This window comes from Lepisosteus oculatus, chromosome 4, assembly GCF_040954835.1.
Source record: "Lepisosteus oculatus isolate fLepOcu1 chromosome 4, fLepOcu1.hap2, whole genome shotgun sequence".
In the NCBI taxonomy this organism is placed as follows: Eukaryota; Metazoa; Chordata; class Actinopteri; order Semionotiformes; family Lepisosteidae; genus Lepisosteus; species Lepisosteus oculatus.
This window is the reverse complement of record NC_090699.1, coordinates 54,769,408-54,791,630: the sequence shown is the minus strand read 5'-3', so window position 1 is coordinate 54,791,630 and position 22,223 is coordinate 54,769,408. Positions and strand designations below refer to the sequence as shown.

General features: G+C 39.9%; 1 protein-coding gene across 14 annotated transcripts in view; it reads left to right on the top strand.

Moving 5' to 3' along the window:
* Nucleotides 1-22,223, top strand: part of itpr1b (inositol 1,4,5-trisphosphate receptor, type 1b) — a 137,091-nt gene that overhangs the window by 96,971 nt on the left and 17,897 nt on the right. For 9 of the 14 annotated variants that reach the window (XM_015347346.2, XM_015347343.2, XM_015347341.2 and 6 more), the window contains 13 exons: nucleotides 376-559; nucleotides 1,120-1,373; nucleotides 2,806-3,006; nucleotides 4,336-4,446; nucleotides 5,317-5,412; nucleotides 6,210-6,344; nucleotides 7,823-7,930; nucleotides 9,798-10,029; nucleotides 13,012-13,134; nucleotides 17,925-18,100; nucleotides 18,949-19,113; nucleotides 19,816-20,005; nucleotides 20,950-21,039. In XM_015347346.2, the coding sequence (XP_015202832.2) occupies nucleotides 376-559; nucleotides 1,120-1,373; nucleotides 2,806-3,006; nucleotides 4,336-4,446; nucleotides 5,317-5,412; nucleotides 6,210-6,344; nucleotides 7,823-7,930; nucleotides 9,798-10,029; nucleotides 13,012-13,134; nucleotides 17,925-18,100; nucleotides 18,949-19,113; nucleotides 19,816-20,005; nucleotides 20,950-21,039 (2,065 nt within the window). The remainder of the gene's footprint in view (nucleotides 1-375; nucleotides 560-1,119; nucleotides 1,374-2,805; nucleotides 3,007-4,335; nucleotides 4,447-5,316; nucleotides 5,413-6,209; nucleotides 6,345-7,822; nucleotides 7,931-9,797; nucleotides 10,030-13,011; nucleotides 13,135-17,924; nucleotides 18,101-18,948; nucleotides 19,114-19,815; nucleotides 20,006-20,949; nucleotides 21,040-22,223) is intronic. The other 5 variants (XM_015347347.2, XM_015347349.2, XM_015347348.2 and 2 more) reach the window with 1 other exon arrangement.

Genomic DNA, 22,223 nt, shown 5'->3' with positions numbered 1-22,223 from the left:
TATTGTTTGTAAAACTCTAAGCAGTGTTTTTTCCCCCCATCTACATAGCAGTCCATCCATACTGTTTATGACAGGTGAAATATGACAGAAATGAGAATTGGAATGCATATTCTGAAAAAGAAAAGCTTTTAGAGTAAAAGGTTTACCTAAGTTAATTGTATTTTATTAACTTGTTTACTCTAAAGTAATCCATGTGGCGGATCTGACTCTTATATATAAACGTATGCATCCATATTTCCTTACATAGGTATATAACTTCTCATTTGAGAAGCCAATCCAATTTCAAATATGTTTCTATAAAACAGTTTTTTATACAGTCAAAAAAGAGAAGCATAATTCTTTCTCTTTTTTTTGGTCTGTGTCTTTCATCTGCAGCGTTCCTTCTATTGCCGCCTGACAGAGGACAAGAAGTCCGAGAAGTTCTTCAAGGTGTTTTATGACCGGATGAAATTAGCCCAGCAGGAGATCAAAGCCACCGTCACGGTCAACACCAGCGACCTCGGCAATAAGAAGAAGGACGATGACGCTTCTGACCGCGATGTGCCAGTCCGCAAGAAAGGTCAGTGGGCACCACAAGCAAAATGAGGCGTTATTGTTGATGAACTGTGTAGGTTATTGCTGTTGGGTAGAAGTAGCCCTTTCCTGGCTTGTGTTCTTGCATATTGTCCAAGAGCAACAGCAGATCTGTGTACTGCCAGCTTCTTTAGCGTATAGTGATCACATTGTTAAAGTCGTAACCAGAACTGTTGTACCAAACTGATATCACAGTTTTATTACCCAGACTGGATACCCTTACCACACAGGGAATTTAATTTGAATATTCAAAGAACTGTTTGAATTAAGGCACCAATTATTTACTTTAAAGTACTTAAAATTACTTTAAAATTAATATTATCAGTGCCACAGCTACCCCCAGACACAGGATGCAAGGCCCAGTTTCTCAACATTATTTCTTTGCCACATCGCCTCTCCACATTATCCAATGATCTCCTCGGCAAAGAGGCTAAGGTCCCAGGTGCAAGTTTGCTTTGTGTACAGAGTGTTCCGTCGTTGTCAGAGCAGCTCTGAGTCCAAGCTTCTCCCTCTTCTCTCCTCCTTCCCAACCCTTCCACCTCAAAGCCAAAGATGCCACAGCCCAGATCACAGAGGAGGTACGCGAGCAACTGCTGGAGGCCTCCTCTGCCACCAAGAAAGCCTACAATTCCTACCGCAGGGAGGCCGACTCGGAGGAGCATTTCGTCTCCGGCGACGGCCAGCCCACTTCAGGAGACAAAAACAAGGACGACGGCGAAATGAGCACCGTCATCTCCATCATGCAGCCCATCCTCCGCTTCCTGCAGCTGCTGTGTGAGAACCACAACCGAGACTTGCAGGTCAGTCCTGAGCCTGGGGGATTTCTCAATGTCACAATCAGCCCTCGAGCAACACCGTCTCGTTGTGGTGTAGGCGGGCTGTGCTGGCAAGCCACACGCTGGTGAATTTTCCAAGAGGAGGCATTTATTATAGAAACGAACCTAGGAACAGAAACATGAGTGTTTAATGAGTGAATACACTTTTAGTTTCTGATCTCATGATCCCAGCCTTCTTCACCCTATGCATTGATCCCTTTAATGTTTCCAAATTGATTCAAAGTAATTCATTCTAGACTGTATGAGGAAAAAGGATGAACCAGTTCTCTAAAAATATGGTCAAACTGCTGGAAGGTGCACTTCTTGTTTTGATTTAAAATAGGAGGAGTTCTACTTGAAGCAAAAGGGTCAGTCAGCTACTCCTTCCTGTTGGAAGTGGAGCAGAAGGATGATGTATAATTCAAGCTTTTGTTTTGTGTGAATCTGTGTACAGGAGGAAATGAAAATGTCTGGCCAAGCACTTCTCACTTGGTGCTGAGAAAGGAGGGTTTGTGGGATTTTGTTGAGTACTGAGAAGGAGGAGACCATGTTTTTGTGAGAATGACCTGGGAAAGGGCATGAGAGAGACATCCAGTCCCACCCAGTAGCTAACTAGAGTTTCCTTGTTAATTATCTGCACATTTTAAGACCAGTTTTTTTTTTTAAGAAGATGTTTTCAAGTCACAAGTTACCGTACAGGGTGGAAATTAATCTGCATAATGTTTAAAATAGACTTTTGTATTCAATTCAATGTGCCCCTCTTGAAAAAAAAATGCAGCAGAACACAGTTTCTATTCATTCGAGGGAAGTTCCACATTAGCAACTAGCCTTGAGTTGTCTCTTAGCCCTGAATGCTGTCAGGCATTGAATGTTTGCTTTGGATTAGAGATTGTGTGAGCAAGGATATTCTCTGTGGACAGTGCACACTGTTCTCAGGTCAGCCTCTGTGAGACACTTTAATTGTTGCTGTAATGTCTGATCCCATTGAGGTGTTTAAAATTACGTACATCTTGCCGTTAACTGAACACTTCAAGATAATTGCAAATGTACAGGGATGTAAGGTTATTTGGCCTCCATGTTGGTGTAGTGCCATTAGTTTTCCATTAAACGTTTTGTAGCCCTGTCACCCGGAGAAAGACGACCAACAACACTTAAAGTGTAGGAAAGCATTTATTTTTTCCACCACTGTTGTCAAAAACACCTGCTGTATATTCAAAAAGGATTTTTTCTTTTTATCCTGAGAAGATACACAGATGTACTTATGGGCTGGCTATGTTGGGGAATTTTGCCACTGTTGGTGAAACAGATGACCTTCACAAAGCATGAGATGGGATGAGGCGATCTACTGGCAGTGCTCATATTGCCCAAAAGACCTAAATGCTGAAACACCATGTTCTGCCCTTTTTTTTCCCCTCAGAACTTTCTTCGTTGTCAGAATAACAAAACAAACTATAATCTGGTATGCGAGACCCTGCAGTTCCTGGACTGTATCTGTGGCAGCACCACAGGGGGGCTGGGGCTCCTGGGCCTTTATATCAATGAGAAGAATGTGGCCCTTATCAATCAGACTGTGGAGAGCCTCACTGAGTACTGCCAGGGCCCCTGCCATGAGAACCAGGTACGTTGCTTCCTAAGAGCCAGCGGCCATATCACCCTGCATCTCACAACTGGCAGGCCACTAAAGCTCAGAAGGTGGGAGCCTGGTCAGTACCTGGATGGGAGACCTTCTAGGAAAAACTGAAGTTGCTGCTGGAAGTGGTGTTAGTGGGCTCAGGGGGTCCTATTGCCCCAGTATAGTAACAGTGATGCTAAACTGTAAAAAGGTGCCATCCTTCAGATGAGATGTAAAACCGAGGTCCTGACTCTCTGTGGTCATTAAAAAATCCCAGGGCGTTTCTCGAAAAGAGTAGGGATGTTACACTGGTGTCTTGGCTAGATTTCCCATTGGCCTTTACCAATCACGGCCTCCTAATAATCCGCAGCAGTGAATTGGCTTCATCACTCTGTGCTCCTCCCTACTGATAGCTGGGTAGGGTGAGCGTACTGACGCACCATGGCTGCCGTCACATCATCCGGGTGGGTTCTCCATGTTGTTGGTGGTGGAGGAGAGTCCCCATTACCTGTAGAGCACTTTGAGTGGAGTGTCCAGAAAAGCACTGTGTAAATGTAAGGAGTTATTATTAATAAGAGAAAACCCCACACCCTCATAACAATGCTGAGGCCCAGCTGAACACTGAATCTCACATCTGGTTGCTGGTGACAACATTGGTTTACATTAACCCTAGAAAAAAAAGCCTTCTAATTTTTAGATATGCTCCTGCCCTTGATATTATGTCTGAATTTGTTGGAAGTGCACCCTTTTTATTTGTAAAACCTGTAGACATCTGTCTTGAACGAAAAACCTGTCATGTTTTCAATCTCTAGGTAAAGGGGGTTTGAGACATCATAAAAATCATCTTAGCCAGCAGTAGTTAAATGGATTATTTATTACAAATGGTAAATTCAGTTTTCAAGTAGTCAAAATAAAAAAAACACTTTTCTCAGTTAAGTGTACTAATTTGCATCGTATTTCTGATTCATTACTAACGACTAGAAGGCATTGTGTATTGTTTTGCTGCAAATATTTTGATTTGCATTCACACCTTGATATACATTTTCTGATATGTCTAGGATATTCAAAGTTTCTCACTTAAAAGGTTTTGTGTTCTCCTGTTGAGATGATTCAATATACTTGGGTAATAAAACCAATGACAGTTGAATTGTTTCTGGCAACAATACTATAAAAATCCTCTATTGTGTCAATACTACTCATTTTTTCTTTCTTTCCTCTTGGGCTGTTGTGGGACTTGCGTCTGTTAATACAGTTCCTTCTTTTTTAGCACTAATATTCTTCACACTGTAGTTTCCATATTTGCTGGAGCTATTATGCTCTAATGTTTTCTTTCAGAACTGCATTGCTACACATGAGTCGAATGGAATTGACATTATCATTGCCCTGATTCTCAATGACATCAATCCCCTGGGTAAGAAGAGAATGGATTTAGTGCTGGAACTTAAGGTAAGTTGGCTGCAGAATAGCTGCTTCTGCATTCTGTCAGTTGTATCAGTGCTGGGGTCGTTCCTTGGTTGGTCTTGAGCCTGGTCGTGCTCAAACAGTCATAGAAAAAGTTTTGATTTTCAAGTCCTATTTTAATCGCTAGTGTCCAAATTATTCACACGTTCTTCTTACATTTAGACACCTAAAAATGTATCTTTTTTTAAAAACTTTTTTGGATTTTAATAGACAATTATTTCAGTTACAACCACATGATTTGGAATAGCCAGTCAGTCTTGTTTTTATCAGGTCAGCTCAGAGCTGCGAGTCCTGTGACCAGACACAGGAGCGACTGAGGAAGTGTACCTCTGACCCATCTATTAAAACATCATAGGTAGCACAGCCCTTTGGCAAAGCTGATTGGTGGGAAGGCACATCCTTCACTGACAGCATTGCACGTCTGCAAATGATCAGGAGGCCAGAGGGGGTCACTGAGAGAGTCAAGAGAATCCAGGCCAGATTACACCCTTCCCTCAACAGAGCTCAGCTGATCGCACACCACTGCATGAGAATTCCTGGGCAAGTCCCAGGCTCAGTCTCGTGATCTCCAAGCTCAACTTGTGGTTGAACCACTCAGGAGACCTCTTTTGTGTTTTTTTCAGAACACAAAAAAAGAAGCATGTCTCTGTTTCTTAAATGATTAGGGTCATTCTGGTATATTCCGTGGTCCCGGTTTAACAGAAATCTGAAATTATAACCCCTCCGTCTGAGTGTTCAACTTCTGACTTTTGTCTTTGTGCTAAAAAACATTAGACCTAAAAAAAAGTAGGGAAGAAACAGAGGATGCAGAGGTCAGCGCTGCTTGCTTTACATCTGACAATCTTTCTCCACTAGAACAATGCTTCGAAGCTGCTGTTGGCAATCATGGAAAGCCGCCATGACAGTGAAAATGCAGAGAGAATACTTTACAACATGAGGCCGAAGGAGCTGGTAAAAATTAGACACTTTTGTCCCATCTTTATTTGGTTTCCTTTGTTATCAAAACTCGAATGCGAGCCATTAGAGATTGGTGTTGGAACTTGGAGTACAGCATAGAACGGGAAGATCAGGTCTGGCTTTGTTTTTGAGGCGGAAGAGAAAAAAATAGGACACACTTTGCATTCGCTTCAGAATTGGACCGCTTGGTGTGAAAAACGACTGCTGATTTCCATTCATGTAACAGTCGGCCCCAATCTGCTCAAAATGAATTGCTCCATTTGCGTGGATAGGATTTCCTGAACGTGGGTGTGCCACTTAACACCTTTCAGTGTGCTTCCCAGTTGCTACCACCCACAGTCCCCCTGCCTTTTACTTTTGAAGCATCACTTGTGAGGGGATTAAATCATCAGAAAATACTGATGGAGCTGATGTAGTCTTTTTTGTTTCCTGTGATTAGTTTTTCATCCAAGTTTGTTTTTCCTTCTGCTGGTACGGTTTTAGGAATTAGAGTTATTGACCTCGTTTTCTGGCTTGTTGAACAGCAAAAAATAAAATCCTGGCAATAATGTGAGAATTGGGAACACCAGTGAGACCTTTTAAAGGACTAGTTGGTGATTTATTGTAACTTTGTCGGATAATTTAAAATGATAACAAAATGCACTTTCCCGTTAAAACACATTTTGTGGAATGTGGAGGAAAAAAACCACAGAAAAATGTGAGTAATCTCCATTTATACCCTCATTCCTGCTGGTGAACTATTGAGAGTGTTTTAGGTGCTGAGTGAACGCGGGTTTGCTTTTCCTTCACAGGTGGAAGTGATCAAGAAGGCATATCTGCAGGGAGAGTTGGATTTTGAGGATACCGATGAGGAGGGAGAAAATGGGGAAGATCATGCAGCCTCTCCCCGCAACGTGGGTCACAACATCTACATTCTGGCGCATCAGGTATAGAGCATACAACTCCAAGGTGGAACCTTTAACCTACATGTAAATCTGTGGGAAATCTCACATTTAAAGCCACCGAAAACTGAGAATAGATTGTTTTTACAGTACCCTCTGTTAAAGTACATTCTCTTCTCTGCAGAGAGAAAATATATTTCTTATCTCTAGGATGAACATGGTATTAAGGAGACATAGTGACAGATAATGGGATATTTGACACTCCAAGGACAAGAATATGACCTTAACATTGGCTTGAGGGTGCAATTTTCAGCTTAAAAGCAGTACAGTATGTTATGCATTGGAAAGCACCACCCTTGTACAGTAATTCTACAATGTTAGCTATCTGCACAATGGAAACTTCCTCTGTCACCAGAGTTGGACACCACTGATTAGAGTCATTGCAGGCAGCAGTCAGGCTGAACATCCCGTTTTGCTTCGGAGGGTGGGGGAAGTTTTATTTTGCAAGACGCACAGTAGATGCATGTGTGCCCTTTGAGACGGTCATAGATTTCTATATCGAGTTAGACTGTTGTCAGTTTCTGATGTTGTTCTGGAGGTGTGCTTTAATCCTGAACACTAAAGAAGCTGTTGCCATTTTGGTACAGTATATGCCTAAACATTTATTTTGGGAAAATTGTAAAGTTCAGTTAGGCAATTGCAAAAGCACTTTAGGTGAAGATGAAGCTTCAGTGAAAATAGCCATTCTGCTTAAGAATTTTTTTTAGTTCCGCTTTAATTCTCCCATTTCACAAGTTCCATTTGATGGCCACAGCATTCAAAGTCTTGCAGCTTATTTTTCTTTTTTAGTGGCAGTGGTGCATAAAGATGCTGTACGTGGGATAAATTGTGATAGTGAAACTTGGTTTAAGGGCAGCATGGGGTTTCTGTGCTTGAAATCGTGGTTTGAAGGTGTCTGAGAAATACTGCCTGCAGCTCAATGTGACATGGGCGCACTGCTTGTGTTCTCTACTCTGTTTCAAGCAAAAAAGTTTTTCCCTTAGGGGATGTTCTTATCTGGCTGGCTTTTTAAGATTTTCCGAAAAACAACAAAAGATCTCTCAACCTGTAAGTTAGCCAAAAAAAATTGCAATTATGTTTGCAAGTGACCGGGAACTATCCTCCTTACTGTGTAAGAATCATTTAATATTTGTGTCAAACATTTTTAGGCTTGAGTAACTCCACACAGTGTAGACCTCATTTTTGTTTTTGTTATTAATGTGTGTTCTTTGGGGGGAAACACTGCCTCACCTGCAAATTTTGTATATAAATGGAAAAGTGATGCTTTATGATAGCACGGAGGTAACCATGAGCCAAAACGTCTTCCAGACGAGCCTTGCTGCTGTGAAGCATTTCATCCTCGAAAGGCAGTTTCAGAAAGCTTGAAGGGGAAAATGGCATAACCTTTAGAAATGTCATCATCTGTGGTGGGGGATTATCAGAGCTGTAATGTCTGCTAACGCAGTTTGTGGTTTCAACCTTAGCTGGCTCGCCACAACAAGGAGCTCCAGCACATGCTGAAGCCTGGAGGCCAGAATGGAGAAGGAGATGAGGCGCTGGAGTTTTACGCCAAGCACACTGCTCAGATCGAGGTCAGTGAGCACAGACAGTGGACAGGGAAACTGCCCTTAGAGCTGCAGTTTTCTACGATTAATATAAAGGTGTTCTGTACTGTCCTGCTATAAGACGTCCTTTGAGCATTTCATACTTTGATCCCTTGTTTATTTTCAGTACCAGGTGCTTTTCAGCATAACCTATTTTACAATAAATCACATGGGATTGCTGGCTTGCAAGCTGACATTTTAATCTTTTTCTCAAAGTGGTATTTGATATTTTTGTTTTGTTTCTTTTAAATCTGCTTTTGATATTGTCCTGTTTATCATGTTTGTTTGTTTGTTTGTTTGTTTGTTTGTTTGTTTTTTAAATGTATCTTTAAAAAAAATAAAGCCAAATGAAAGATGTATGCTTTTTATGTATGCTTTGCATCGGTAATGGATCTTACTGTCTTAAACTAGCATCTATAGCACAACCATGTTACACAAAGTCAAAACAAAATAATTCCCAATGTTTCAATGACAAATGAATTTATCAAGAAATACCATATATATAAAGGGAGACTATGAAATTCTAGTTACACAGCATTCTATTCAAAGCATCTAGACAAAGAGAATGTATGCTGGATGTTCACTTTGTGAACTGCCTATGTTGTTCTTTACAGCGGTGGCTTCACCTCTGACTGAAAGCTATTAAGAGTAATTCCCCTGCATCATTTTCCAACTCAGAGTTCTGTTGAGTGTAGAGACTGGAGGAGACGGAGTGGGAAAGCTCATGAGGAGCTTTTCAATTTTAGAGTGCCAATTTTTTCATATAAGCGGCAATTAAAAATAACCACTACATATTAAAAATGTATTGCTTCTAAAGATGTGCTGCATTTAGAACATATAGAATAATGTTTAAATTATTCACATCCCTCCAATGAGCATTTTATAATGTCAATTTTTTGTGCTTTGTTATATTCTATTTTACCATTCTTTTTTAAGACAGATGAAGCTGTGTCTACTGAAAAATAACTTATGAGAACTCTGGAGACCTCAGCTTATTATCATACTTATTAGGGATATCATGGGCAACCAAAGTTTATCATGTTAAGCAGATGTCTTGATGTAAATGTTTTTTTAATTTAGAAAGTTGTGGCTGACATTCGTAGTCCTGAACAGTTATACACTGTAGATGGTACCCTCTTAAAATGTCAAAGAATGTTTGACTCTGAAGGGTTAAGAATAATATGTGATCAGTATGATCGACTTGTTATTCCCTTTATAGTTGTATATAAGTTTAAAAATCTGTCTCTTATTTAGCTTAAGAGCACAGTCATTTGGTGTAATTTTATAGCCCATAGCAACGTGATTAGTTGGGAATGCACATGATACTTTAATTCTTCTAGATAAAGCACTGACTTTTTACTTTAAAAAGTCTGCATTCAAATGCAGGGCAGATTGCAAAATATATGCCTAAGAGTGCCCTTGAAAATCCCATAAATCCTGATGTGATCCCAGACATGTCAAGAATTAAGAGACTAGAGCAGATGTGGACCTCGACATTATTCAGTGCTGAATAGAATGGAAAGTGGGGAGGCGTCTGCGGCAGTGGTTCCCAAGGGGAGGTGTGGGAAACCCCAGACCTCCTCAGCCATTTTCTCTGTCCAGTTCTAGGAAAGCCTTAGAACACATAATCCAATGATCTACGCAGACACACAGACTCAATTTTTCTCACTTTTTAAATGTGGCTTGCATTAACTGCCTGGCTTTTTGTATTGTTGCTGAAATTGCATTGATATTTTAAATATAGGGGGTCCCATGTGAAGACACTGGTCCTAAAAAGTGGTCCCTCCAGGCCTGAAGAATCAGGGAACCCCCTACCTGAAAGGATGACTGACTGTTGTGGGCTTTGTTTGTTCAGATTGTGCGGCAGGATCGCACCATGGAGCAGATCGTATTCCCTGTCCCCAACATCTGTGAGTTTCTCACCAACGAGTCAAAGCTGAGGGTTTACTACACCACCGAGCGGGATGAGCAGGGCAGCAAGATCAATGACTTCTTCCTGAGATCGGAAGACCTCTTTAACGAGATGAACTGGCAGAAGAAGCTGCGAGGTACACAAGAGGCTGTTGGTAACACAAACACGGTTCCCTGTGCGTCTTCTAAGTAACTCTCCTTGTAGCTGTTTATGCGAGCTCACCCACCTCGGCCTTCTGATCCTGCTGCGTACAGTGTCAAGTACCCCCCCCCCCCCCCGCAAAAAAAAAAAACAAATAACCACATTGAATGTAAGAGCCAGGGGGTGAGGACGTATAAATGCACGTTAGAACCTTAAGTTTTAATTTCATGTGATTGTGAGTTGACTTTAAATTTCCATGTCCGAGGAACAGCAACGAAATTGGCCAGTAGTGATGCGCGGGTTGACTCACACCTGCGGTTTACCCGCAGGTCGGGCGGGCTCGGGTTAGAAAAACAAAAGATTTTCGATCAGGTCGGGCAGGTGCGGGTTCGTGTCTCACAACCGCGGACGGGTACAGGTGTAATTTCTAATGGAGCAGGTTCGGACCGGGTTCGGGTCTGTACCTTCTATCATTTTAAATCGGCTCGGGTGGGTGCCGGTCAAAAACAAGCCGACCTGCGCATCGCTATTGGCCAGGAATCCCATTCAGAAATTGCACTGATGTTACATGGTGAAAACAACCGCTCTTTCAAAAGAACAAAGGCATGCAATAGGAATGCCCATCTGCCATTTTCATCAAAGAGATGCACAGGCAACCCATTTCAGCCTCATCAATGTAGTGTTGCTTGGTCAAGGTATCACACCATTGCCCATACCTGCTTTGAGACGTGCAGAACTTGAATAAAAGCCCCAGTTTTGGCTTAAAAGTGGTGGAGTTTCTGCTACAAAGCCTTGTAATAATGTAACCATTTTCTTAATGTCTGGCAACTACAGTTACATGCGATAAATGCATTTAAACATATTTTTTCCTTCTTTATTCAGAAACACAATTGTGTGGTAGCCATTTATTTTCTGTTAGCAGCTAATCTTCACAGCTCTGTACAAAAAAAGTAATCTCAAAGCCTTATGTAATAGAGAGGTATGGAGGAACGCTGCCCTTAAACTGATATCATAATGTGATACAAGTAAAAAATCTCTTTGAGATCTCAGCAGGTGAAAAGCAGTGTTGCTAAATGTTTTCATTACAGTGTAGGCAGATGTCACTCAAAGTGTTGGTATTCTGTGAGAGACGCATCTCGGTTGGTGAAGGGAAGAAGGCTTGAAATGACTGGGGTGCCGACTTAGAGGCTCTGCAAAGTGCAGTTGCTCCATTTCCTCTTGGTGTCTGACAGTGCAAGCCGTCTGCAGGAGCAGAGCTTTGCCACTCGGGGATCTATGCCAAGTGCAGTGAGAGCTCTCTCTGTTTTTTTTTGCCAATTTGCTTGCTTTTCACATCTCGGCTCGCTACTCGGATCCCAACCCCGTGACCTCACACAGGGATAAATATCCACCCCGTTTTGCCTCACAGCCCTGTTAAGGAGGTTCGACACTGATTGGAGTTAGAGGCACATCCCTCACCGACAGCACTGTATGCTTGGAAGCGCCCGGGAGTTGACCGAGGTGGCTGACCTAACCCAGCCTAGACTGTCGGTGGCTATCGGCCTTCTGTGCCCCGCTGCTTGGGGAATCCCACTCGCAGTCGGGAGTGCAGCATGAAGGGGCTCGAACCTGGTCTCAACCTGCGCTTGTGCAAGTGCCTTGACTGGTCGAACTACTTGCGAAACCCCAAGGGGCCCTTCTTACGTTTGGCCCAAGTGAGCTATTAGGCCCATGGTGCCTGATAAACCCCAGAGCTGCAGGCGTTCTTTCACAAAGCAAAACCCGAAATCTCCCAGACATTCCACGCTACCCCATACTCACTTTCCTGCTTTGTGCTCAACTACACCTACTGCTTGTTCTAGCGTCCCACTGGTAACTGAGCCTGAGCAATACCAAGAGTGGCGAAATGTACTGACTGTTGTTTTAAAATTTTTATGAAGGCAGCCTGTCAGTCGCACTGAATTTTATGTCATTTGAGTTTGGCGCAAACGCAAAAAGAGCTTTGGATAGTTAATATTGTCCACAACGTGTATTTAGACATTCTGACATTAGCATATACAGTAGTATTTATTTTGTAAAGTTCCAAATGATGTTATATAACATTTGTTATTGCCTGTTCATTTGTTTTTCCGTCACTAAGTATTCCTAAGAATTCATGACCTGGTAAATGCTTTTGAGCCGTCCTAAACTATTGTGTGGTTCGGCATACTTTTTTCTGAATGGGATTGTCTAAGGCAGTTGTTCTGCCAGGGGAATTACACTATGTGCTGCTGAGGTCTGTGTGCCAGACACATGATTACAGTTATCTATATGAATCAGAATTGAGAAGTGCAGTTGCAGTCTCTCTGTGCTATGTAAAGACTTGAGAGTGTTGCCTGTGTTTAGAAGAAGAAAAAACCCCTCACTTATTTCCTCTTTTCCTTTAAAACCAAACCAAAGTGTGCTTTCAAAATAGCATCCGTTAAACCGAATACTTTACCAGCTAACAGAAATCTAAAATCTCTAATTGCAGTTTATAGCTCAAGGAAACAAATCCAGTTTAACACTTCACCTAAAAATTAATGCTGCCTTAAAGAGTCTTATTTTGCTGTAATTGTATTAAACTGGAGACTTATGGGTGGAGTACAGCTGCAAAGTTAACAGAGCAGAGTTGTATAAATTAGGTTTGGAGGCCTTGAAAGCTTCTCTCTTCAAGTGTCAGATGCACACAGCCCGATTAGTATTGAATCTAAGAAATTGAAGATGTTTGTTTGCAGACTGTTGGTCACGTTTGGGTTCCTTGAGGCTCATTTTACCACCTGAGTCTTTTTGAGGAACAAGAACCAGGAGGAAAATTGAGAAATTCTTTCCTCCTTTTTCCCCCCTCTTAAACAGAATCCATTTCTTGTTCTAGGGAGCAAAAAAAGTAAAGAGTTCAGCTCCATAAGGGTTTTGCAGGCCAGGGTGTGATGGTTAGTGTGATGACACATGTGGCCGTGAGGTTCCCAGTCAGATGGTGTGTGAAGAGTCTGGGGTTGTGTTGTCTCCTTCTCCACAGCCCAGCCTGTGCTCTACTGGTGCTCCCGCAATATGTCCTTCTGGAGCAGCATCTCCTTCAACCTGGCTGTGCTCATGAACCTGCTGGTCGCTTTCTTCTATCCTCTGGAGGGAATCCGGGGAGGTGAGTGGACCTAAGAAATTCTAGTCAAGTGCCCAGATATACTGGGTTTGACTCTTTGAAAAAGAAACCTGTTGTGGTAAGGATTTGTCTGAGACGAGTGGCTTCACTTTTTCTGCTGGAAATGGCCTTCCCAAAATGCTGTTTGTGGGTGGGGTTCGTTTTTCTGGAACACAAATCTTTCCCCTTGAGCTGCAGAGCTGACAGATCATTCTGCGTTTTATCTGATATTTCTGTTTTTTTTTAAATATACATAAGCCTCAGCAGGATGTGTAGAAACAAATCCTCCACTTCAGTAATTTTCATCTCTCTCACCTTTATTTGACTTCTTCCACAGCAGCTTCCTCATTGGCAGAACAAAGAAGCCAGTTATTTATGTGTTTTATATCTAACTTTTCAAGAGCTTCTACAAAAGAAGGGGGAGTAAGTAAGCAAAAGTGCTAAGAAGTGCCTTTTCAATTACATGCTTTACAAACCCGTTGAAGAACAGGAAACCTGTGGGATGCTTGGTTGATTTGGGCTTTATTCTAAAGTACAAACAATACGCATCAGTGAGTTTTAGGGAGCAGTCCAGCATGCTAACTAGAAAGCTGAATTGTAACTGCATGTAAGCACTTCTGCACTTCCACGTGCAGTGGCAATGTGACGTTAACAGGTAGCTTCCTGAAATCCTGCTTGGAAGGCCCTGGGTTCAAATTCAGGCTAAGGACACTGTCGTTCCCATGAGCAAAGTACTTTACCTTAATGCTAACCTACTACCTAACCGAAGCACATAAGTGAGTGCCAGGGTTTATACAGTCCCAAATGGAACCCTGAAACAAAGACACCAACCTAATGAATTGATAATAATAATGTTTTGCTGCATCAGAAATGCCATTTATCCATAGCTATGCAAAAAATAGAGGAACGCGCAAAGCTTTTCATTTCATAATAACACTGGTTCTTAATACCCTGACCCTGTGACAAAGTTAAAGTCGACAAAGCCTAAGCTTTCAGACTGTGTAACACAAGTTACTTTTGTATTAAAAATCATTTAACTGCATTAAAACATTTTTTGCTCTTTATATCCACCAGTCATTGTGGCCCACAAAGTTCTTGCACTTGATGAAGAACCTGTACCCTCTGTCAGTATTATCTACTTTTTACACAAGTACTACGGTATTATGCAAAACATACAAACGTTTGCACCTTATTAATGAATACCTGGGTAAATGTCACAAGTAACAGTGTCTAATTAGTTTTCATTTTGACTGCTTGACCTGGTTATGGATACCAAAAGAGCATTAACATTTCAAAGATTTTAATTTGAAGTGTGCTGTGTCAGTGTTATTATTTTCTATCAAATTAACACACAGTCTTTCTTTTCAACACATCAGTGTGTTTTAGTGCTCTAGGCTCCTTGGTTGTAAGGAGTCTTTTGAATTTGGAATCTTCATGTAATTACATCTTCTACATAAAAAAATGCAAAAGAAAGATGCACTGGCTGTTAACGTTGGAGACCAAACGTTTATTTTCCCCGACACATAATTAAATTCTGTAACAGACAATAAACTGAGGAATACTGATATCACTTTTATTCCTGAAATGTGAGAAGAAAGGTTTAGGTACATTTGCTTGGGGCAGGTGTTTAAACCAGTCACCTTTTGTTTCAAATATGAAATTTCACTCTGAGACAGTTTCACTATTACACATCAGTTCTGTTTAGCAGAATTTTCCTCTCCTACTGCATGTGTAGATCAGGTGATGGTCTTGAATTCCCCTTCCTCTGCTCCTTGCGGGGTTTAAAGCCCTTACTGGCTTTTTTTAGGCCTCTAAACTCGGACAGATATCACATGTCACAATTTCATATCAAGCGTTAACATGACCTTTTGAAAATAAAGGTCTCAACCTACTTGAGGTTTATTTTGATGCATCTAGATTTGTGCCAAGTTTCTTTGAAGATACAGGTAAATGTTGAAAGTTTCTAATCTTTTAAAGGATACCTGAACTAAATATCCACTGTTTTTACACTTGAAAATAAGGAAAGGCTTCTCTGTCTCTTGGTTTCAGATGCATATTTAAACCTGGTAGCCTGTAGTGCACCAGTATTGCAAAGCTAGCTTAAGCTATAAGCTTCAGTATGATTGTTCATGTTTTGATCTGCGTTACAAACCCAAAGCATTTTGTTTCTTATACCTGAATAATAGGGCATTTTCCCAAATGAAGAAGCAGCAACAGTCATAGTCTGTGTGACCAGTGCAATGAAGTATTCCTTTGTTAGCATATGTAGATGGAGGAATAAACCCTATATTGTGATTCAGATAAACTTTCAATTGTTCTCACTTGGGGTCAAGCAGCGCAGTCGCTTTTGTCTGTACTTCCTCTGTGTAAGGAAAAAATTGTTTGCTCTGAACAAGGAACTTTCATCTGTCTCCAAAAATGTCAGAGCTTTGCTGAAACCCCAGCTTTAGACATCCTCTTGTTAAAGACAGTATTGCTCCAGGAAAAGTTCAGATCAGGACGCTTTCATCGCAGCACTGGAAATGAAAATCTGGCCTTACCATAGTAGCTGTGTGTTGATGTACATAAATCACTTTTTGTGATTATATGAAAAAAATGCAAAGTATTTTTTAAGTATCATTGTATTCCATTGTTATGTGTAAGTATTCAAATCCGCCTAAAAAAGAATTTGTCTCTCCACTGAGCTTTTAATCACCGCTTTTTGTAAAATTAAAAGTGACTTGAGCACTAGTGTTAGTCCACAGATAAAAGAAATGGGAATATTTTTTGTAATTCTTAAAATGTCTTTTAAAGTGTCTCAATTTTTAACTTTAAACTTTTAAAATGCGGTCTCCACATTTTACCCCGTCAAATTTATGTGAAAAACATGGCCTGGTATAAGTGGGACAAGCACATCCAGCAGCTGTGCTTATTTGTTAGATAGCAGTTTATTATCCAGGAACCCCACAAAGACGTGACTGGAAAGTTCTTTTTGAATCAGCATCTGCAACACCCACAGTGCCTCATGAAATCATCTGTCCTGTCTTTGCTCCTGAGTTTTCTGTAACTTAATTCTTCAAACTACAATTTTAAATATAAGTCATATATTTTTTAAAGGTTTTCCATGCCTGCAAGTTCTTTGCAATAGTTTGCTGCTATGCACCAAACTGTTTCTTGCCAGTGCCTTTGGGTTGCATGTGCAAACATGCAGTGTTTTTACACTAAATTCCTAAACACTGTTATTAATTTTCAACAGTAAATCAAAATTGACACTTCAGGAACTACTTATTTGAGATTGTGATGTGGTTTTAAAATCCTTCAGAATGAAAGGACAGTTCTTAAGGCTTTTGAGACGTTTGTCATGTTATATATGAAATTTGAAACACAAATTTCATATATAACATAGCAGATGTGAGGCAGCACAGAAAACCACTTCCACAACAGATAATACAAACTCTTACCAAGCACGGTAAGTCACGTGAAAAACCAAATACATTTGGTCTCGTTCTGCTCACAGGTTATTGTTGGATGGTTCCTCCACCCTTTATTGAAGCACAGAGCAATGTGTTGATAGAAGTGTTCGATAAGAAATCACTCTTAAATAGGTCAAAATAAACAGAGTATCAACATGTGAGAAATGTGTATTTAACATGTATGACATGACTGCTTTAAACCTCCCGTGTTCCCGAATCATTGAACATGTAATGGAATCTCCCCACCTCCTCTCTCACCCAAGAATTGTAGTGTCTTTGATTTTCAGTCACTCTTCAGGCGTCAGTTGGGCCATCTTTTTCACAAAGCCCCTTTGCCTTGTTTGTCTTAGCAAAAATAATGTATTTTTTAGAACTGTAGTGGCATTTCTTAATAGCTACAAAAGCTCAAGGTTCTTTTTTGCTTTCCGTGAGTCAGTACGCCCTGTGGAAAAGGGAAAGATGATCAGAGTAGCATTTTAAGATCGAGACACCTTGAATTAAACACTCGATAATTTATGGTCATTCCCTCAATTTTTCATTAATCTTTCAAAAGCGTGGGGTATTTTTAGTACCACAGCTACATAACTGGCACCTGTTATGTGACTTTATCAAAAAAAGGACAGGTCGTCTGTAAACAGCTGTGGTCCTCCTGTTTGACTTACACAAATTGACCCAGTTCAGAAAATGCACGCATTTTCCATCCCTGTGCCCCTGAAAGATCTCCTGCTTTAAGAAATAGGCTTTATTTCAAGCTTAATGCTCAATGTTTTTTTTTTACCCCTAATTTGAAAATGTGATATCTAGAGAGTTCCTCGCAACCTATTAAATTCAATCTGTTGATATTAATCTGAGATTTACTGATGGATTAAATGAACATGAGGTGGGTTCATATTTATCTCCATGGAGGTACAAAATACACAAGTATGTCACTGTTTTCTTGCGTTATATAACCTTTGTATTTTGTGTGATTACACAGCTTGGAGAAGTCCCATCCAATGTGTTAAAATAATTCCCATCGTGGCTGTTGCACAGGTTCATTATTGACCTCCTTTTTTGGAATGATTTTTTGCAGGTCCCTCACGGACTAATTTAAATCATGTAGTATGGTTTGCCAGTTCCATTTGCATTAAAAGGATATTTTGCACTATAATTGTCTGACATTTTCTTTGTATGTTAAAGATGTTTGCTTGTTGAGTTGCATCGCTTTTCAAAGATGGGCATATTTGGACTTTGTAAATATTTTCTTAAAATATATGTATTTGTGTAGGTTATTTTTGATCACAAAAGAAATGTGAAGAAACACTCTGATATTGAAGGTTTCAGCCAGTATTTGGTTTGCAGGTACACTCGAGCCACACTTGTCAGCCCTTCTGTGGATGGGAATGTTTGTGTCTCTGGCCATAGTGATTGCATTGCCCCAGCCTCATGGAATAAGAGCTCTGATCGCCTCCACCATTCTGCGGCTGATATTCTCAGTCGGTCTGGAGCCAACTCTGTTCCTGCTTGGTGCTTTCAATGTAAGAAAGCTTGATATTAATTTAATTCCATTTGCTTATGTCTTTACTCAGTCTGCTTAAATGTTGCACCTCCGGTAGTTTTCCTTTGTGTATTGTTACTCGTTAAGGTTAGGATTTAGGGTGACTAATGCGACATTTAATTCCTGTCCTTGTACTTATTTGTCCCTTTCCTCAAAATTTATGCTTTAAACATGATCAAAGCAAAAAGGACCATAAAAACGTGTAGACTTTCAATATCTTTATGCACACATAAAATGGTCTGGTGTTCATGGTTTAGTGTCAGATATGTCACAATTCTGGCAGTGTAGGCAATATTGGTGTCAACACTGTGTGGTAACACAAACTTTTGTCACTTAAGAGCAAGATTTTATTGATTATCATAAGAAGCATCCGGTCTTGTAGTTAGAGCCGCACTTTTTGCATTGTTGGTAGTCATGAACTTGTTTAAAATAAATTAGATCAAACGTGGATAGAAAAACATAAAACGGGGCTGTGTTGTGCATTTGACTTTTGTTACCTCATATTTAAAAATAATGTATTTTTACCCTTTTAGTAAGTAGATCTAAGCAGTCTGAATTATTCTTCAAAGTTCACAGGATCTTCATTCAGCATTTGGTTTGACTTATGGCCTCAATGACATAATTGATCTAGTTTGGCAGTTTGACAAATTTAACTTTGTCATAATGTAACCACACCTGTGAAACCCGTACACCTTTTTTGCAACCACAAGGCAGTCCATCTCTCGTCTAAAGCACCAAATTTTAAGAATAGTTAGTCCACATCAGTGCAAAGTTATGAACTTTGATCCTTCCTGTTTTTTTTTGTTTAAATGTGTTTCTCTTCCCCAGGTTTGCAATAAAATTATCTTCCTGATGAGTTTTGTGGGAAATCGTGGAACTTTCACCCGTGGGTATAAAGCTATGATCCTGGACATGGAGTTCCTCTATCATCTTCTGTACCTGATTATCTGTAGTCTGGGGGTGTTTGTCCATGTATTCTTCTACAGCCTGCTGGTGAGTGAGCAGAGATAAATAAAAAAAAATCAATAGCAGAAAAAATCATTTCTAAGGTGACCAGCAGTCTTCTTGCCACATTGGCAAATAAAAATGAAGTCAGGGGTCAGGGGTCAGTTTTATTTGCTTTTAATTTTAAAATTGATTTTATATGATATAATTATATTTCTTGCTTAAGACAGCACAGAAGAGCATCACTAAGTCTCATCTATAAAGTGCTATTTTTGTGAATCTCAGGTTTGAGTTGTTACTTTCTGTCTTTAACCACACAAGCTTCCTCTTTTGCTTTTGTCTTAATCTCTGCAGTATGACAAAGGTTAATATTTAACCTTCCAGATTTGTGCTGGAAATGATCATTGTTTGAAGACAATTTAGTTTAGGATGATTGATGTGGGGTTAGACTATAGTGATTGGCATTACATTCAACACCTCATGAAGATCAGGACCCAAGTGACCAACATTAAAAACGATTATTTTGAAGCTAAAGCATAGAAAGTAACGTTACCTGATCACTTTAAGTTTTTATCGCCTTAAGTTGTTGAATGAATGTAATACCATGGGATTGCACTTTAGGTTGTTAGCAGATCTGTTACAATACCGTTTTATTTCTCTAAAGCAGTAGGTTGAGAAAAGACTTTATAATTGTAGAATTGTTTGAGAATGCTGCTGTCTACAATCAGATTCTTTCTTTCCCTTCCCCAGCTGTTTGATTTGGTTTATAGAGAAGAGACGCTGCTTAATGTCATTAAGAGTGTGACGCGTAATGGCCGTTCAATTATCCTGACCGCTGTGCTCGCGCTCATCCTCGTCTATCTCTTCTCCATTGTTGGGTACATCTTCTTCAAAGATGACTTCATCCTGGAGGTCGATAGGATACCAAACAAAACACTAGGTAAAAGGCTCTTGACGGAGCATGTATCATACTTCCCGTTGAATATCATGCCCCACCCTCTTAACACACATCTCAATAATGCGTAAGAAGTCATATGATGATCTAATGAATTACAACATATCTCAATAAAGATTCATCCCGTGCTGCAAATAGGTAAAAAACAAGCAAATACAAATTTAGGCTGTGGTGTCTTCACGCACCTGAAGAAGACTTTCATAGCTAAAATGTTTTGTTTTTTTTTCATTTTTTCATTGCAGTGTTGATTTAACTTCCTACTTTTTTTGGCAGCTTGCACATACAACTATCCATCATAATATGCTTGAGTTTTGAAACTTTGATTGCTTTGTGCTTGATAGTTGACCTCCGTATATCAAAGCATGAGGACCAGGTCAAGACCAGTTGACATTGAGTATATCCGTGCATTATATGAGAGATATTTTCTTATTCTTGTTGTATCGTGGGTGTTTCTTATTCTCAACCAGTCATTCTTGGCAGGAATTCAGGACTGCCGTGCGTTATGAACGAAAATGCGCTTGAAACACTGTGTGCTGTTCTGGTTGTCATGGGTTCCATACTTCATATAAGCTCTGCTTACAGTTGCCTTTAAAAGGTTAATTCCTCCGCTACATTCATGAATATTTAATTCTGTGAGCACCTTGAATATTACATCCAGCGTAGATTATATATAAATTAAGTTTCATTGTCATAGCAAGAATTGTTATAAACTTCATGTATAAAGTTTCACTCTCACAGCAAGACGTTGTTATGAACTGAGTTACAAATCTGGATTCAACTAGTATTGTAGCTACTTAAAAGATTGAATCCAGGTAACGTACTTCCACCTATAACATGCTTGCAAACAGTTTCTTTGCAGGTTTAATTTCTGTTTGAGCATTTAAAAGGTGATCCTCAGACTCTGACAGATCTGTATTGCTAATTTACAGAAAGTGGATCCAGTATGGCAGGGGAGTTTCTGTCTTCAGGAGTCTGTCGGGCAGACAGTGGTGAAAACTGTTCAGCTCAGCCTATCGAAGGTAAGAACCTGTGCTTGGCTTTCATACGAACAGAAGTATCTCGATTTTTGTTCCTCTTGCGCTAATGTTTGCACTTCGTGAACAACAGTTTCTTCTGTAATCTTTTCTGTTGGAAATGTATTACAGTATTTTTTTTTTAATACTGGTCATTTCTGATTTTTTTACAACTTGATAGCTGCTTATATATGTGTAGTTTCCTGACTTTTTCATCTTTAAGATTCTGAGCTCTTAATCCATAAACATGGCTGTCATGAGATCAGATATAATTAGGGAAGCACAAGATTTTAAAAAATCAGGTTTCCCAGTCAGAAAAGAAACTACCACAGCGGACCTTGTGGGTGAACCAGCAGAATTAAGCCAGAAGGTTAATGCCATTTGGCGCCAGCTTTTCACCTCTTCAGAGACGGGATTAAAGTTCAGGTCGGGCTGACTCAAATTTTCCAACTAGCTGTGCAAAACCCCAAAAAATAACCCCAAACTGTCAAAAACCAAGTAGCTTCAAGTGTTTAGCCAAGCAGTCAAAACTCTCTATCCTCGGTGATCTTTCGAAGCCAACACTTATTTTTTTTAACTATTACTCTGATATATTTGTTCTTAAATAGTTGCTGTTCATGAATTCAGAATGTCTTTACGAGTGCTGTAGGAGATACTAATCTATGGGCTTCAGAAGTATAGTTCTTGGTTAAATTATACAATTATGTGATTTGCCTTACCTGACAGACAAAGGTAAATAATTTTCAAATGTAACAAATTTGTGAGTTTTGAAAGTCCTCTAGTTTTTATTTGGCATGTATAGTTCTCTGTTCCACTAAATACTTTATTACTTTTATTTGTGCAGAATGCAAGTGTGTGTTTGTACTGTATGTATAAAGTATATGTAAAAATGTATGGAATATGTATATTTACAGTATATCTCTCATGTAGGAATGCTGCCATCATTAAGTAGTTTCATTTAAAAGAGTGAAGGACTATATAATTTACTCAATAGAGGGGGAAAAAAGGCCAAATAAAACTCTTATTCTTTTTGGAGTCTCGTCTAAACTCTGACAAAGATTCTCCTCTATAAAGCTTTGGATGTCTATTTACCTAGGTGTCTCACCTCAGAAAATAAAATCATCTTTGCTTCATCAAAGCATCTTTCCAGGTTTAACAAGCTCTTTTTTTTTACCAAGATCTCTTTCCCC